Below are 17933 nucleotides of genomic sequence, written 5' to 3' on the forward strand. Positions count from 1 at the left end.
AACTGAGCAGCAGTCTTCCAAGCGGCAAAGGAAAGCTATTGTTTAAACCTGTAGCGAACATAAACAAAAGTCTGGCTATTAAAGTATACCCCATGCTTTCAGTTTTGTACTAAGCCGTTTTGCTTACTCTAAAAATGCTGGCTACGGATTACTTCTTAAAAAATATGTCAAACCTTGACACGCTGGCATCTTGCCATACTTCAGTGGTTCATAGGTCTGAATTACTAATTTGCTTTTGCTTTCTGTTTACAGCATTTCTTTTTGTTGTAGATTATATTTAAACCTTGAATATGCTTCTGTAGAACGAGCAGTGACTGTGCACAGTCCTTTAGGCGAGAGGTGAGCCAGATCTCTTGCATAAGGGGATATATACGTTTAAATCCCCGGGGTTTGATTCATTTCTTAACTTTACAACTGATGCTAGGCCGAGACTGAGTGTCTAGGTTTCATGTCTCGGGTGAGGGCAAGAAGAATAGAATAGTTTGCTTTCATTCCTCTAAATGCGTGGTATGAGTACGTGCATTAGACTTGCTCAAACAAACTGGAGCAAACTTAGGTATTTGTGTGCTGTTGAATACTGTGTTTGGCCAAAAGCTGGTTTTGCTTAAAACAGAAGAAAAGCTGCATGCATCAGGCAACTTGAATCGTACTGCTTGGTGTATGAGTAGCAGTTCTTCCCTGGTCCCCTCTGCCCCCCAACTTAGTTAGGAAAGAGCTTATCTGGGGCCAGTTTTACTGATGTGTTCAATGCAGAAGTGAAGTGCTCATCTCTCTCACCACATGTATACAATTCTAACGCAGGCTGTTTGTAGAAAGCAAATCTGCCCTAAAGGATAAACATACCACTTTGCTGGCACAGCTGTACAACTTCTGTATTCAGGCTACAGCAAATGTTTCTTGCCTGCATTGAGAGCCGTCACTGGCAGGACGCGTGTTGTCCCCACGCGCCGATTGGTTGTTCCAGCACTCCTTGTTCAGAAAAACCTCCTGCACATGCTCCATCTGCGAGCCTTAAATGCTGTGAATGTGTTGTGTGCTGTGGGATTTACATGTCTGCTTCTTGCGCCAGGATGGGATATACATCTCTGATGTGAATAAGAGATTTGTACAGGGATTGTCAGCCTGGGTACAGAGTGCAGGGCCGGACCTTGTCTCCCCTGTTGGTGAGGCGGAGAGGACCTGTGCTCTCTCCTCTGCTGGCACCTCTTCCTGATGCTGTGACGTGGGTGGCTCTCTGCTTGCTGGGATGGTCACCCCACTCTCTGCTTCCATTTAATGCTTCCTGGAGAAGGCTGTGCACCTCCCCTGGGGCAGTCGTTGTAGAACATGCCGGTAGCCTTAGGGAGGGCAGCTGTCCACCCTGCAAACAGCCAGGTGGGCTCCAGGGCCCTGCTTGTTGCCGAGTGCCTTTTGCTCTGTGTGGTGCCTCCTGCTGCTCTCCAAGCGCAGTGGGTCCTGTGGGCGCTGGGGGCGAAGCCAACTAGGCTCGCTTAAATTGTTTTAAATTAGTGGCTCGAGCCAACCCAACTGGCTCTTTTCCCTTACTCTTCCTCCCCGTATTCCCCAAGTGCTTCAGGGATCATTTCTGCTAATTGCTTCATGCCCAAGGCAGAAGGGAGGGAAGTGGGTGAATAATGTCATCTCAGAGACCTTCAGCCCTACCAAAAAGGGACATCTGTCCATGGTTTTAGACGTGGGTTATGCCTGCTAACAGGTTTCATTGCAGTTCCTAGGAGAGACACAGTAAAGGGGTGAGTAGCTGGTGATCGTTGCAGCCGTGCTGGTGCAGAGAAGGTTGGTACTGGAGGTGTGGCCCTGGTGGACAGATACAAGGCTCCTCGAGGAGATGGCTGCTGTCCTCTGGTGTGGAGCCTGGTCTGGGTGGGGCAGATGATCAGGCCAGTGATGTTTACGTTGTAGTAAGGTTTTGTGAAAATAAGCAGTTAATTACACATGACCAACAAAGGAATAAAACCAGCTAAGGTAAGGGACTGTCCTTGCTTTAAAATCCATTTAACAGAGGCATGAAAGGTTTAAGTTTTTTTAAACCTGCCTTTTTTTTTACCTTTAGAAATATCAGGAACATTAAGTCTTTCTTCCCTATTCTTGTTGGATGTCTCAGATGTGTCATAAGCTTCTCAGCCCTTAATTGAAGGGGTGGGGTGATATATTTTTAACAGATCCCTTCCAACTGTGTTTATAGGGCTTTTGAGTTAAATAGAGATTAGCAAAAACAAAGCCTTGACAGTGTAAAAATTGTTTCTCCTCAATCAAGTTGTATTTGCTTGTGCATTCTGCGGTTGTTGACAGAAACTCAGGTTTTGTGCATCAGAAAAGTAACTTTTCTAGCTATTAAATTATACATAGAGATAAACCACGTTAAATCCTAACTTCATCCATCTTCTGTTCCATTTAGATCAACTTAAGAAAATGTTTTGAGTATTACTTAAACAAATGAACTCTTGCATTTGAGTATTTCCTAAAAATAGTTCCTTTTTAAGCAACAGTTTCATTAAATGTATGGCTCTTCCTTTAACTTAATGCTTCAGCAATCTTACAGAAGCCGAAACTCTGGTCTCCAAGCTGAAGACCACCCCTGCTCAGCCGTTCTGCCCTGTCAGGATATATTTGTGTCACAGCACTCTAACCTTCAGGGTATGGTATTTGTCAGTCTGAAATGTAATAATCCTGTATCTGTAGAACGAAACTATAAACAGTGCGGCTGACTTGGCAGGCCCTGACAACCACCTGAACGTTTAACCAGCCCAGGGTTTAAGACAACACCGCGCTGGTGCGTCCTGTGATTCACAGGGCTAATGCATTTTTATCCATGTGAAGGATTAGGGAAACAAATATAAACTTCATTATCAAATTAATGTGGAAGCTTAATAGCAGGATTTTTGAGGACAGAAGTGAGGTGCTCTCGTCTTGTTTAAATGTTTTGCATTGGGCGTGTTTTGTTTTTTTCAAACAATGACTTGACTTCTCACCATTAGCTTGGACAAGGCAGAAGGCTAAACAGCATATGCCACTGAATATATGCACAAAATCAGGCTGATGGAAATACTGCACGGGGAAGACAGTTGCTTTAGCTGCTGACACTGAAGGCTTGAAATTTTGGGAGGTGAGAGGCAAAAGAGCATCACTGCTTTTACAGGCAAAACTACAGAGCTTCTGTAAGTAAATTGGGCAGTTTCATGCCTTTGTACACAAGTCTTGTCTTTGGGTTAGAGTGTCAGAAGAAAACATTTAGCCAGTTGTTGATCATGCTGTTTCTTGAGGGCAGGGCAGATGAGGCTGCAAAGAAGGATGAAATTGTCACTGCTATCTCCTGTGTGAATTTAAGCTTTTTTTTAATAATAGAGAATCAGAGTCTTTAGTGCAATGTAACTTTACCATGTAGTAGAACATTTTCTGTGCAACAGAATCGTCTTGCATTAGAGCCTTATCAAGGCAGGGGCAAAGGAAGTGCCTGTGTTGTGTCTAGAAACTGAAACACTTGCAGGTTGTGCTTCCTGCCTAGTTAGTTTCCTCAGTGAAATGTACAAGACTTCTGGTGCTGGGCCTCCACCATCCAAATATCATGTTAGTATGGTGTACTGTTGGGTATTGGTGTTCAGTCCTTGAATAAGTGATTTTGTAGGAACTAATTAGAATTAGCTATCAACCAAATGTTATTATCTTGGGAAAAAGTAACCAGAAAAATAATTATTTTAGGGCTTATGATATCAAAACCATTTGATTTCATACCTGAAAAAACAGTGTCAACATGGGCGGACTTACCTAGAAAATTTGTTAGGGAAGAGACTTTAGAATTGCTCAACTGGGTTGTTTTGAATATCAGTATGTTTTCATGGGCTTTGTTTAAAGTATCCTGGAAGAGCAGGAAGGAGGCATTAGTAACGATAGGTCAAGGTAAGTGTGTCATTAGTTACATAATAAACACTGTCAGCTGAGTGTGACAAACTGTGCTGAGGCTGAGACCAATACTCAGATCAAGGAGTATTTGATTTGTTGTGGACTGGCCCAGCAGCAGTGCATGAATATTTTGCCTTCCTAATAAGTCTAGTCAAACTTGGCGTAGGGCTTTGATTTCAATTGAAAATTCTTGAGCATAGCAGTGGAGTAATTGACTAGCTTTTAAACTCTTTTTTTTTTTTTTTGAGGCAGGAGGAGGGTCAACAAACAAACACAACAAAAACAAACAAGCCCAAAACTTAAGTCTAATTTCACACTTCAGTCACTTAGCTGATTGTTGCCGTCTTGCATTTGCTTTTCTCTAACCTAGTGTCTGTGAAACTTTTTGGCTGTTTTGATCTGTCTTTTTGATCCTATTGCAAGAGTTAGCTTGTTGTTCTTCAAAGTCACAATGTGACCCGTGGTCTTAAGTTTATACCTAGTCATTCTGTATCTAAATAAATCCCTGATTAGTTGTTACCTACTTATCCTTCTGTCTTTTACCACAGATCCCCCATGGCACAGGCAAAATGCTTGAAATATCAGTCTGTTCTGTTGAGGAATATTTCTGTCCTTGATGCAGCTATGACACCTTAATTTCTCAAACTGTCAAGGCCTGAGATGAAGAGTTTGCTGAAACTTCGTTGTATGAGCTGATAGCTCTATCTGGTGAACTTGTGCAGGGTGGCACATACAAAGTAAGAGGCATGTTGTAGTATTGCTGGGTTTTCTTAGGCAGCATCAGTGCTATTTATTAAAATAGGAGGAAGTCTTCTCTTAAAATCCAGGGTTATGAGTGAAATTAGTGATTTTTATGCAAGGGATACAAATATTCTTCAACAGTGGTAATTTGTGTGTGTGTGTGTGTTCCCATCAGAAAAGGAGTGTGAGACATGTTTCTGGGAGACAATGCCAGTGCATTGCCACAGCTTGAAAAACAAATGGTACTCACGGAATTAGCCTAATGTAATGTAGCAGCTGAAGCTGTGATGCATGTGAATGTGTCTGTAGGGCTTACTGAAGGGCTCTGGTCTTGCTGATCTCCCATGTATTTCTGACCTTATGCCTTAATAAATGGGGTATATTTATATTGTGTCCTGTTTTCTGTGCTTCTTGACAGAAGTCCTGTTGGCCAGTATTTATGAATGAAAGGGAATGAGTGCTGTGATAGAAAGCCATGCAGTTGCACAAAATGAGGTTTGATGTCTTCTGAGCAGGTTCTGTATCACACATTAGAATAGATGAAGAGGTCTTAGTATGCCAGGCAAAGTAATTGAAGTGAGATCTGGCTTTTGTTTTCTGTGATTTTGTACTTCTCCTTTAGATCATGAATTTTCCTTTCTCTGAAGGTGTTGTTACTCTGTCATGTGTCGATCTGTTCTCTGGCAGAATACAATCACTATGGCAAGAGAAGAAGTTAGATGTATTTAAAGAATTATTGTTCAAAATGCAAATTTCTTCTCATATGGGTGGATGAAAAAGGGGGAATCCCAAAGCACTGCTTAAAAGCTCAGTCCTTTGGATACAAGTTCCTCCCTTAAAGTTATTTATGGCTGTATTTTTCTTTGTAGAATTGTAAAAAGAACTCTGTACAAAGGTACCATCATATTAAATGGGAGACAGTGGCATCCAGCCATGCTATTTTTAGGCTATTGTGCTCTTAACTTGCTGATCTGAGTGTTCTGGACAGTGAGCGGGGGAGACCTCGTACTAGAAATGCCTGCTCATGGAGTTGAATCTAGTCTGAAAACAGAACGAATAGCAAACGTGGCTGTCAGAAAAGCAGGTCAGAGTTGTACCTGAAGTGACTATTACTAAGTAAAAAGTGTGATTAAAGCACAATGCCTGCAACATAGACTTTTACTCAAAAGCTGGCAGTTAGCTCTGGCTTTTGTCCTGCTCAGGTTGAGTAACTGAAATCTATGCGGTCTGTTCTGTATGGGCTAAGAAAAGAAGGAGAAAAAAACTGATTGTCTGTTCCGTGATGGCAATGGGAAAAATGCCAGTTGTCCTCAGTTAAGTTTCTTCCAATAGTTCTTAAGCTTTTCCGAAATGCTGTGACAACCCCTCCATCTGAGCAAGTGGTATAGTTTTAGAAACCTTCAGAAAGGAAATTGCCTTATACTTGGTGGATTTTGGATTATTTAACTCATCTATTAATCTGATACTACCTCAGATAGTAAAGGCTGCAATAAGGCATCTCGTATGTAATTTTCACCCTGGCCTCTTTGTGCCATATGCAGCTTTCATCTTTTCTTGGCTTCCACTATGACTGGAGCTGTGGCTAGAGTTGAATTCCAGTACTACTTCAATACTTCCACCTATCTGCGGCAGAGCAATGCCACCTTGACTCTGCTAGCACAGAACTGTAGAGCTGCACCACGAACCAGATGCAGGAACCACTCTACGCTCTGGAAGAACAAAGTCCTCGAGGTAAATCAGTTCCTGGTGTGCTGACATTAAGCCCAAGTTACCCGTACCATGAAACCACTGCACTGGTTACGTGGAAGTACAAATTGGATGCACGTTTGTTGGTTGCACTTGGTTGCTGGCTTGTTGCAGTGTTTCAAGCAGTGTAAGTGACAGCTGAAAGGAAACTAAGGAAAGGCACACAGCTTCATGGTTAGTGTGACCAGTTAGCTGATACAGCCCTATATTTGGTGCAACGTGGCAGTAAATGTTAGGGGATGGGTAAATATCAGTTGCCCAATGCGGTGGCTGCTACTCAGCTGTGTAATATTTTTGTATGTTTGGTGCAGGGTGATTGGTTTTACTATTTAGATAATTCAGTAACTTCGGGATCGTGTAAGCTGGCTTCCCTCCTTATTGAAAAGACACAACAACAGAACTGGAATCGCATTGGGGTTAAAACAAAGTAGCACCTTTGAATCCTTGGCTAAATTTAAGTGCATTGCAGAAGACCAGGAATGCAGCTTTGCCACAGGGAACATTATACTTATACCTCTTTTGCCGAAAACTTGTCCCTAAATACCCTGTTTGTTTGGACAGGCTTTAGCTTTAGGTTAAATTCCCCATCAAACCACAGTAAGGGTATTGTGTAATTTTGAACACTTAAATTAGACATGGTGCATCATTCTAAATAGAACAACACATCATCCATGATAATCACAATGTTCTTGGAAGTTAAGTTGAATTCAAGATGCCCTAACCAGAAGTGATGATGATGATCCTTTTATTTATTAACATCTAGGAACCCTAATATTAGAGCAGGACCTCCCTGAGCATTAGGCCTATGCAGAACTGTAGCATTATGAGCTAATTAAAATTCTACATGGTGCTGTTTACAAAAACAAATTATAACGTGTTTTGTGCTTACTGTCAGTTCTCAGCAACAGGTGTTTTGTTAGCAAGAAGCTGTCTATTTTGGGAACTCGTGTTAAAGCGGCTTTTATCTCTTCTGGGTTTGATATGCTTAAAATAAGTGAAACTTATGCTGTATTGTGAGCAGATTACTTATTCACTGAATATCAAAAGAAGCGATTACTGAATCTGTTTCTATTCTTTTAGTAATTATATGGGTAATCTTGTAAGTGTTTGAATCTTTCCTACGTATTATTTTTATCAGTTTGTAAATCCAAACCTGTTTTGAAACGGCATGAAAGAGAGTTTATGGAGTTGCCCTCCACGTAGGGCCCTTACACTTGGGTCTGGTATCGTAAAGGAATGTGGGGAATTTTAGGATCTTCTAATTTTACCCAACCCCTGATTTCTGAAATGGCTGACTGCGCTGTGTGGTGCCAAGGCAAGCCAAATGTGGCTTTGTCTTGCCTGTTTCAGAGTAGCTGTCTTGTCATTTCTGGAGCACTTTGAGAATTTATTTGAAACCTGACAGATTACTGACATGCCTTCTTTTAATTTATAGAGCTGTGATAGAAATATGGAGAGTAACTTGAGGGTTCCTGCAGGATTCTTTGGCTCCAGGCACCTCAATGCCAAAGCAGAGCTATGAGATAGCACTCTCTAGAGTTTGTGCCGGGGAAGAAGAGGGCTCAGCAAGCAGAGCCTGCAGCTCCTGCAGCTTGACACCAGTTCTGCTACGCATGGTGGAAACTGGTTTGTGCGAGCTGAGGTGGCGGGCTGCTGGAAAGCAATTACTGAGATGGTTTGGTTTTCTAATGGGTGTAACTTCTCAATCGTTGTTCCTCCTGAGCAGGCGCCTGAGCAGCACTGCCCAAAACTTGTGCTCTTTTGTTCATGTTTATGTATTCTATCACCAAAATAACTTCACGTAAGGTTTCTGTGGCAGTCCAGTCACAGAGACAGCCATCTTCCAAAAATGAACCCGCTACCTCTAGTCTCAAATCATAGGTGAACTGGGTAGGCTAAGCTAAGTAAGTGCACCTTCACGTTTTGGGAGAAAGAAGCCTTTGTGTCTCCTTTGGCCTGTGTGCTGACTGAGGGTGGTTTGGGTAGGACAGCGTGACCAGTGGGGTGCTGGCCGGTGTCCTCCCTGCGTTCCTCAGATATGCCTCTTGGACTTCTCCCAGAGATAGCGATACAAAAGCAGCTTCCAGAAACATGACCTGCTCTTTTCTCTTGCTTACTTTTCTTGGTCTGTAATTCATTCAAAAGTTGTCTTTTGCTCTGTACAAAATAACTGTAGTTACTGTGTTGCTCTTGGTGCTTTCAATGTTTAACCAGTTATCTTTATTGAAGGTCCCTGTCCTGTGTTACTGTAAACAAGTGTGTCCTGCTCCAAGGGCTGCTTGCTATTTTTTTCTCTTGAATGGGAGAAATGATTTTTGTTCTCTGCATTTTTTTAATTTTTTATTTTTAACTTGCATGTAGGTTGACCTCTCCGAAAAGGCAGCTTTGTCAGCTTAGATTTTCTAACAGTCATCACTGAAGAGGCCAAAGCTCTGAGCTAGCGGTGGTGCTTCTGAAAGCTGCTAGGTACTTCTCTGCGCTGGAGTTTCCTGTGTTACCTGGGACTGTCTTCAAGGTTATTGTGCTGCTAGGGGATAAGAATTAAAGAAGCAGCTGTTGGGTTTTCTGCCAGACTGGCGTCTCTTTGAATTTCACAAAGTTTGGATCATGCCATATGCAAGGGCCTAAAGCTAATAAAGCTGTGGTGTTAATCTTGACGAAATAAGAAATCCAAACGTTATTTTTAGTACATCTAAACATAAACTTGGTATCTTGAGTTGTATTTTGCTGCTTTAGTCTTTGTGTGAAATACATCCAAGATAGGAAGATTCTTGAAGTTTTTAAATGCAGTACTCTGTATAGTCTTGTAAGGTGCTGCTGGGGTAACATCTGGTACCAAAGGCCTCTAGCTCCCTGTGGCAGCTTTCTGGAATTCCAACACTCATGAAACAACTTTTGTCTGTGCTCTTTCTCTTAGAAATCCTGTGTAAATGGCATGTGATTCCTTGTACTAGTCTGTAAACCACACCTTTTACCATTCTCATTATTTTTAGGATTGAGCTTTCAGTAGAGTTGTGAACATCATGGGATTGCCACTTTATTTGGTATGGTGAAGGTAGTAAAAGGTTTGGAAACAAGAACAACTTGCTTCTGTTGTCCACTTGTAGACTTACTTAGTGGTCACTGGAAGTAACTTGATGTGTTTGTGGGAGGGGAATGAGTTTCTAAAGTATCTTGTTTTACAGAAGCTAATCTTTGGTTCTCGTAATCCGTACTTTGCAAGGGTTGAACGTGGCCACAAGTAAACAAAGTAACGTCTATTAATAGTGTATGCAGACAAGCATGGAAAGCTGAATCCTTATCAACAATCTTCTTGAGACCAGTATTGAATCTGCACCTTTATTCTTCCCTACTAAGAGCAAAGAGGTGGTCCTGAAATGTTTTCTTGTTCCTCGTGTAACCTTGAGTACGACAGCAGGCAGCTGAAGCTAACAATGTAAACTCCTTAACACTGGAGGCTTTGTCTATACCCAGTGTTCCTGGGTTGTGCAATGATGTAACGCTGTTAGTAGGGTACTCTGCCTCAGAGCAGTTATGAAAGTTGCTGATGTTCCTTCCCTTCGTAAGACCTGTGCTCTGTGCTTTCTGTCCACCTTCTGTCTCTGAGACTGCACTTTGTTGTGGCTTCCTTTCCCAGTGATTCTGAGCTGTGTGAGTAGACAGTCTTGCTCCCGTCTTAAATCTGGGATTTATGCTGTAGGGTGAGCGTAGCTTTCTCAAGGGTCCAGACTTCACTTTTAATTATAATTTTTGTATTGAAAGATCTGAACTAGCTAGCTACTTGGAATTAGAATTGGAGAAAAGACTTCCTATAACTCTTTCCATTTTTTTTGGTAAAGTTTCTGCAGGGAGTGTCTAATATAAGTGCTTGTTTTTATCCTAAAATAAGTCTATGCATGAAACAAAAATAAAAAGCTGTTCAACAGGAATAGACTGGAACACAAGTAGATATTAGATGACTTGTCAAGTGAGTTGCAAGAACACGTTACGCAAGTCTTTGGTCACTAGTTTGAATATTATGTTTTCAATATTAAGCCATTACATAAAATCTGCTTCAGTAGCTCAAGTTGCAATTTAAAGCTGCCTTCAGTTCTGAGCAGAAGGGGGACTCAGGGCCTACTGGAGTCAACTGAAAGCTTTAAAACGCAGGGATTCTCTGGGTGTTGAAGTTAGATAACTCCCGTGTTTTGAAAAATGCAGCAGCTGTGTGTTCTGCTGCTACATGAACAAAGAGGTCACTGCCCTTACAGATCTGCTTGCACAGTTGGTCCTTAACCATATTCACTTTTTTTTAACCCAGAGCGTTCTGATGAAACTGGGTCAGAGTGTAACTCTGCATGCAGCTACGCTGGCAAATCTGAACCAGCTGGAGTGTTTTAGCCAGGGTGAGCTGTAGATGAAATGACATGTCTGACTGCAACCAGAAAGCTGGGCTGAGCCTTAATGACTGAGGCCCCTATTCAAATCTGCCAGTTCTTCTTGGCTCCCTAGCAAGTTGCTGGGACATGGCAATGCCTTAAAGCAGCTACAAGTATCTGCTCTGTGAATGTAAATTGGAGCCTTTTGGGAGAGAGCAGAAGAGTAAAGAGAACGCAGGACTATTTTGTAACTCTCTATTGATTCACGCTTCTAGGGCTTTATACCCTGAGCAGCGTCCTGCTTTCAGCGTGACACCTGAGCAGCCATTCCCTGTTTCTGTGGGTTCTGCAGGGGACTGGTATCCTCTAACACAGCCCTTTGGAAATTTCTGCAGCAAGATTCGACAGAGCTCTTTGCTTAGGCCTTTATTTGCCATTTGTTTTGATATTCCTGTGGAGGAATGCATTTCCTATTTATTACTTTTCGTACTAACACGCCTTTTTCCTGTGGTGATACAGGTGGCATTAGGTAAGCGTGCCAGCATGTGCTATAGAAGTAAATGCATTTTTAGTCTACCCAGCTTCATATCTCACTTTTGTTTGGGCCTGGGATGAAGGTTTGTAGGTTTAAGCAGCACAATTTCCATTTTTATAGTTACATCCTTGCTTCGTTGGAACAAGGGGAAGATGACCATTAGCACTGGTGCTTGTTAAATCAGCGTTGAACCGTTCCATTATCAAGGTGATTATGATAGAGGAGGGAATATTCTAATCACTTGTTTAAGAATTGGACTCATCCTTTAAGTGATTTGAGATGAGTGTCAGTTGAAATCTGTCAGTGCACTGATCCATCGTCCTTGACAGTGAGGAGAGGAGCCTGAACTAAATGCTCTGCTTTCTCTTTGAGGAGTATTTTTGAAGCTGGCATCGAAGTGCTTCAGACTGCGTTTGGGTTTGCTGCTGCAGCCAAAGCAGCCGAGTGCTGCTGGGTGGTCTCCTTAGCTTCAGCGTTGGCATTTGGGAGGGATCCTTCTCAGACCAGTAATGGATTTTAGGAGTGTACTTCAGGGGTGGTTGATGGGGCAGGGATGGCAAACACAAGCTCGCAACTTAAAGTGCCAGTGGTGGAGTAGGAATTGCCTGTGCACTGTGCACCTCCTGGAGATTTTCCACAGTGTAGACAGTGTTGAACAGGACAACAAAAACTGTAATTAGAAAAGGTTTAGAAGGGAAACAGAATAAATGCCATTCAATTGGACATCCCAGAATGGAAAGGGAGTTTAAGGAGGACTTGAATTTGGGATCTTTTCCTTAGGGGAAGACAGATAAAGAGAGAGCTGACTGCAGAGGTAGGATTTTTTCTCTCCTTGTTGAGAGGAAGGGGGGAAAAAAAGAGAGATTATTTCTAAACCGTGTGTGTTTAATCCTACTAAATGCTGCTCTCTGATCTTACTGATTAACGATTCAAGCCTGTAAAGCTAGAGTATTGGTTATTTGAAACTCGTATCATATAAACATTTTAATTAAAAAAAAAAAAAAGCCGAGTATCATGGTGCTCACTCCTTGGGGAAAGGACGTGTGTAAGTATTTTATTACTTGCTTTGTGGAGTATTGGAAGAGGCATCTCTCCTCACAGCGAGCCTGACATCCAGCAGATTTAACCAGCTCTCACGTTTCCACAGTCTCAGCTCTGTATATGTTATATGATTATAATCACTAATGTCCTTTATATGGTTCCTTGTGGTTGCTGCTTGGTATGCAGAGTAATTGACCCTCTGCGGACGTGTGCTGGGGAGGAGGGAATGGTGGGACCTGTGTCAGCAGGCTAGTGTGGGATTTCAGTGAGTCAGGCCTCACAGATACAGGAAGGTATCTGTATATGGCAAGGCTAACAGAAATGGACAGATTTTAGTCTGAATTGGTAGGAAAAGAAGGATTTAGCATGGTAGCACACAGCGCTGCAGACTTATAGTGGCAACAAAGAGTATTTTTGAATTGAGCAGTAATAAAAATTACCAGCGGTAATCTCAGCTTAAGTTTAGCAATTTCTAGCTAATGCGAAAAGAGGCCGTCTCCTCCATAATCTTCAGCAAAGTGGATGTTCTGGGGTTGTGTTGGGGGAAGATTGTGTAAGGCTCTTGGCTTTCCCTCTAGTACACTTCCCTTGCATTAGTGCTCGTATGACTGGTTATACAGCTATACCATAAAGCACAGCAGGGAACATGCTTAAAATATTGTAAAAGGTGTTGTTTTTTTAAAGATGAATCGATTCTACATTCAGAGTATCAGGGTGACTCTATGAGCATTGTGCTAGCACAGCTTGCAGGGAACAGGCAGAGCCTGGAAACCTCTCCAGCAGTGTTACAAGCCTCACGCTTGTTCTGTGACACCTCTGAGGGGGACATATACACAGCCACGTTGGTCCCAAGACCTTACTGTCACTGCAGCTATGGAGTTACTTCCAGTTTTGTACTCAAGCCAAGCTGGGAGACCAGACTTGAAAGTACAGCTAGGGTATGTGCTTGGCATGTGTTGTACAGCAGCTTAATCCCCAGTGATGGCCTGCTGCCACTCGAAGGGGCCGTCCTGTTTTTAACCTTGGCACTTCCTTTGCGCCCTGTGTTGGTTCTCGAGTTGGTCGTCTGTCAGATCTGCAGGCTCTCCAGTCCAGCAGCATAAACATTGCTGTTTTTCCATCGGATGAACGAGCTGCTCTGACTCACCTCGTGATTGCTGGCTCCAGTGCAGAGGAAGGGGTGGGAAGGCGCAGCGGGGGCCGGGGTTGTGCAGGCAGGATTACCCCTTTCACAGCCCTGCTAAGGTGCAATTTCCCTGACAGCCCCCCATTACACGTGATGGTTGGGCTCGGCGACGTCGTGGGTCTTCCTGCATGAGGAATTAGAGACAGTTTTGAAGCACATCTTCTGAAGTTGAGCCTGGAGCTGGAGGGGGGAGGTCTTTGCTCCCCCCAAACATCTGTTCAGGGATCAGTTCAGTGGCTGCTCCCAGTGGCTGCTGTCTGACTCTTGCCCTGCCCGAGTTGTGGGGCAGGAATGCCACCGAGGCATGGCACTTGGATCTCAACTCCCTCGTGTTCTGAATGCCTGCTTTTGGCCGATGGTTTTCCTGAGGCTTTCAGCCTGCTCAGTTGCTGGAACAAGTGGTTCCCTGTGTGCCTTCAGCTGCTGTCTCCCACCCTAACCCCTCTCTTGTGCCCAGCAAGCATGACAGATACAACTCGTTTGAGTGGCTGGTTTGCTAAGGTTGATCACTTTGATCCGTTTCAGTGCCTGTTTGCACTGAAAGGGAGGGAACAGCATGGGAGAGGAAGTGAGAAGCTCGGCAACAAGAGCTTATTGTGCTGGTTTGGCATTCTGTGGCTTTAGGGTTTAGGTAGATCAGATCAAGCATCTCACCCAGGAGCTCACAGGCTGCTAAAAGGGGTGGTCCCCGTGTGGCATCCCGCCTGTTTGCATGCCATCCTTCACATCCCTTCCCAAGTTCTTCCCCTGAGCGTGGTGCTTGTTTATGTTGGTTTGTGTGCGTGGACTGATTGAGCTCACTGACCTGCCAGAAGACTTGTGATGGCTTTCCTTTTCTTCCTGGCTTGGGGATCTGGTTGGTGGGTCAGTGCGGGCCCTGGTGAGCAGCAGAGCTGGTGGGGGCAGTGTATGTGATGGCCCTCTTCTGAATGCCACAAGCTATTGTAGAAGTTCAACCCCGTTCTCATTCAACTTCCTAACATTGCATCAGTTCAATACTCTTTTCTCCATTTTTATCCCCAAAATATTAGCAACCAATATAGGATCTTCCGTTTCCTGTGGCTTTCCTTAGAACTCTTCAGAAGAATCCCTGGCACTTCCCTTGGAGATCTGAGTGTTCTGGAGCTTCCTGCCATTGGTTTGTGCTTTGCCTGGTGGCTGGATCCACTGCTTAATGAACTCGGGAGCTGGCTGAGCTGGAACTCAGTCCAGCTTTTCTTGTTCTTCTTCTGGGCATCCTTGTGCACCTTTCACAATTTGTTTATTGAATTGGGGCAGGCTCTAAGTCCATATTAGAAATTGTTATTGTGTGATTGCTTTAGCACCTGGTCCCTTCAGCAAGAGTTGTGTTGGGGAATAAGAAAATAAGCAGTAACTGGTGCTGTTACTGAGTTCCTGCACGCTGCTTGAAGCTAACTGTTGAGCAGGAACCATGGTAAATTTTGAAAGTCAGTATGGTAGAGTTTTTTAATCTGCTGCTGTCTAAAATTAAAAGGTGTAATACTTGCCTTGTGACACCGAATCTCTATTAGCCGTTGAAATACTCTGTCCAAAATGTTTTTTAATTAGTCGTTCAGTCTTAAATGTACTATGCCAGGAGTGACTTGTGTAAGGTTTCACCTTTAAAGTGGTTTGAGTTACCAAAGCAGAGAAAACCCGTGTTAATTTCAGCTAAGCCATTTGAGTGAAGTGTAATGTTGGGCTCAGCCAGCATAAGAATTGAATTCCCACATGCGTTACTTGCAGCTTTGTTCGAAAGGGTTATCTGGAGAAAGGCAGGCATGAAAGTGCTCTTTTAGCCACAAGTATAATACTTCAGCAAAATCAAATTTAGCTGCAATTTGAGGTCAATGGGGGCTTTGTGTGTCAAAAATCAAATGCTTTTGTATTGGGGTGGGAGAGTGCAGTCAAACAGATGAAATAAGCTTCAACCTGCAATTAAGGTTAATAAAATACCGAGATTTTTTTGTCTTCCTGCCTGTACATCTCCCTTGTCTTATATGTAGTTTATGGTTCTTGGAGCAGAGCACCTTACTGGCTTGGTTCTGTGTTGCTCCTAGCTTTGCAACCCAGAGATTTACTTCTGAGGTATCAATTTCCTATGCTTTTGGGAAATAACAACAAAATGCAATGGTTGTGGGTGTGAGAGGAGCTGAGGATATTTGTCTAAAAACAAAATAATGGGAAACTTGTTAGCATTTGGCTTCAAATGCATCTTATGTAAAAGGAAATGTTTTTACCCTGGTGTACTTCTGACTGTGGTTTAATTTAGTTTTATAACTTGGCAACTGGTAAAATATGCAAATATCTTGAAACCTCTTTCCCTCTGGATTTTCTTATCTCTGCTTTTGATACATATATATACTGATATTACTTGAAGCATTGATTAGCAGTGATACTGGTAATTTATCTTTGTTTTGACTTGCAAGGATTAAAGTCGTCTATGCTTCAATCTAATTTTTAATTGGGAGTGTTAAATGGTAGACCTAAATTGATCTTGAATGGAATAATTAATATGTTGAGATACTTAGTTCCTTAATGAGAAACTTTTTTCTTTCACAACTGGTAAAAAATAAATAAATCTCAGCGAGTGACAGATGTCAATAACTCATCTACAAGTTGGTATTTGAACCTCCTGTTCTCTAATGGTCCATTGAAGAGGGGTGTTTGCGGTAATTCTGTTAAGAAGGTTTAAGGTTATCCGTAAATGTCTTTTCTAGAAGATCTTGATGAGCCTTAGGGAAATCCAGATTTCCAAACACGAACTGTAAAAGTTTTTTTCCTGAGGCCTCTAAACGAAATTTCTCAATTTCAGGTGTGTAGAAGAAGGGAAAATGGCTCAAGAAACCAACCGTAGCCAAGTGCCTATGCTTTGTTCCACTGGTTGCGGATTTTATGGGAACCCTCGTACAAATGGCATGTGTTCAGTGTGCTACAAAGAACATCTTCAAAGGCAGAACAGTAATGGTAGAATTAGTCCTCCTGGTAAGTAATGCTATTGTAGTGCTGTTTGAAATTTGAAAAGGAAAGTTAGGCTGTAGCTTGATTTTTGACCATGTCCAGATATTAAATATGCTTGAAAGAATAGGAGCATTAGAGCAAACCACTCTATCCTATTCAAGTATTTTACCTGCTAGATTAAACTTGGGTGAAATGTTCACAGTGCAGTTGTGCTGTGATTAATCTGCTTAGAAGTTGCTAATATACTTTGTTTTAATATATGTATGTTATGTTGTTTCCAATGTCATGATAAAAATGCAGGAAAGCAGTACATCAACACATTTCGTGAAACTACTGACAATAGAGAGAACATCTAGCTTGGGGAATGTTTGTGAAAAACATTTAAAATACAGGCATCTAGGTTTGTAGCCTGATGCTAAAAGATTAACTTCCCCTTCTTTTGAAAAGTTTCTCCTAATGTCATAGTTTGTTATCCTTGTTTGGCCCAATATACTTTGGTACAAAGCAGATTGTGTTTATTTCTGTGGGTTGGGGAACTCTTCCTATACTGCTCTCCAGGAGTAAGCTAGGAGATCTCTTTCCCCCTTAAAATTCATGGCAGTTCTCTCAGAAAGAGGAACCCTGTCTCTATTTTACCTTCACTATGATGTTTCTGCTTGGGGAAGAAGAGAGAGGAAGTGCTTCCCTTTGGAACCTGACATGTCTCTTCTGGCTCGGCTGGATACTGACACCAAGAATCTTATGTTGTGTTCCTCAAGACTTCCTTAACTTTTAATATTGACTTCTAATATTTAACCAATAGATTTCATTGCTTGAAATCTGGGGTTCTAGGTTCTACAACTTCAGAATGGATCCTAAGGTGATGTTAGGATTCAATAATACTGTTTCTCACAGATCCATCTTGTTTTATTTAATAAAACTTATGTCAGAAAAATGGAGTTGATCCTGAGAAGGCTGTTTGTAGACACTTGAGGTAGCAGAAAATAGTAACTATTTTAAAGCTCCAGCTCTACGGTTTTGTGTTGTGGAACTTGTGGGGGCCTGGGGCTTGGAACATGTTCAAAACATGGCCAAGCATAATTACTTCTTGTAAAATTATTTTTCATTATGGTATTGACTGAGATTCAGTCACTTTCCTGGCTCGTGTCACAGAGGTCAAAGAATAATTGCACTGTGTAATTTATGTAATCCCGGGAAGTAGTGTACCACATTTTACATTAGTGTCTTCCTTCCAGCAACTTCTGTCAGTAGTATAACTGAGTCCTTACCAGTTCAATGCACAGAAGGCAGTGCCCAAGAAACTCAGTCAACTTTAGATTCTACATCAACTCCATCTATGCAGCCAAGGTAAGTGGTTTCTGTTATTTTTTTGTACATAAAAATGTTTTAATCAGCATGATGAAATTAACTATGCTCTGACTCTGCGTAATTAAATGCCAAGACCTGG

The 17933-nt window shown here is 42.3% G+C and overlaps 1 protein-coding gene across 3 annotated transcripts in view; it reads left to right on the plus strand.

Annotated features, from left to right (window-relative positions):
- The window catches only part of ZFAND6 (zinc finger AN1-type containing 6), a 37483-nt gene that overhangs the window by 7381 nt on the left and 12169 nt on the right, over positions 1 to 17933 (plus strand). For all 3 annotated transcript variants that reach the window (XM_068696403.1, XM_068696406.1, XM_068696405.1), the window contains 2 exons: positions 16341 to 16510; positions 17722 to 17833. In XM_068696403.1, the coding sequence (XP_068552504.1) occupies positions 16360 to 16510; positions 17722 to 17833 (263 nt within the window). In that variant the 5' untranslated portion in view covers positions 16341 to 16359. The remainder of the gene's footprint in view (positions 1 to 16340; positions 16511 to 17721; positions 17834 to 17933) is intronic.

Source organism: Anas acuta, chromosome 12, assembly GCF_963932015.1.
Source record: "Anas acuta chromosome 12, bAnaAcu1.1, whole genome shotgun sequence".
NCBI classification, from domain to species: Eukaryota; Metazoa; Chordata; class Aves; order Anseriformes; family Anatidae; genus Anas; species Anas acuta.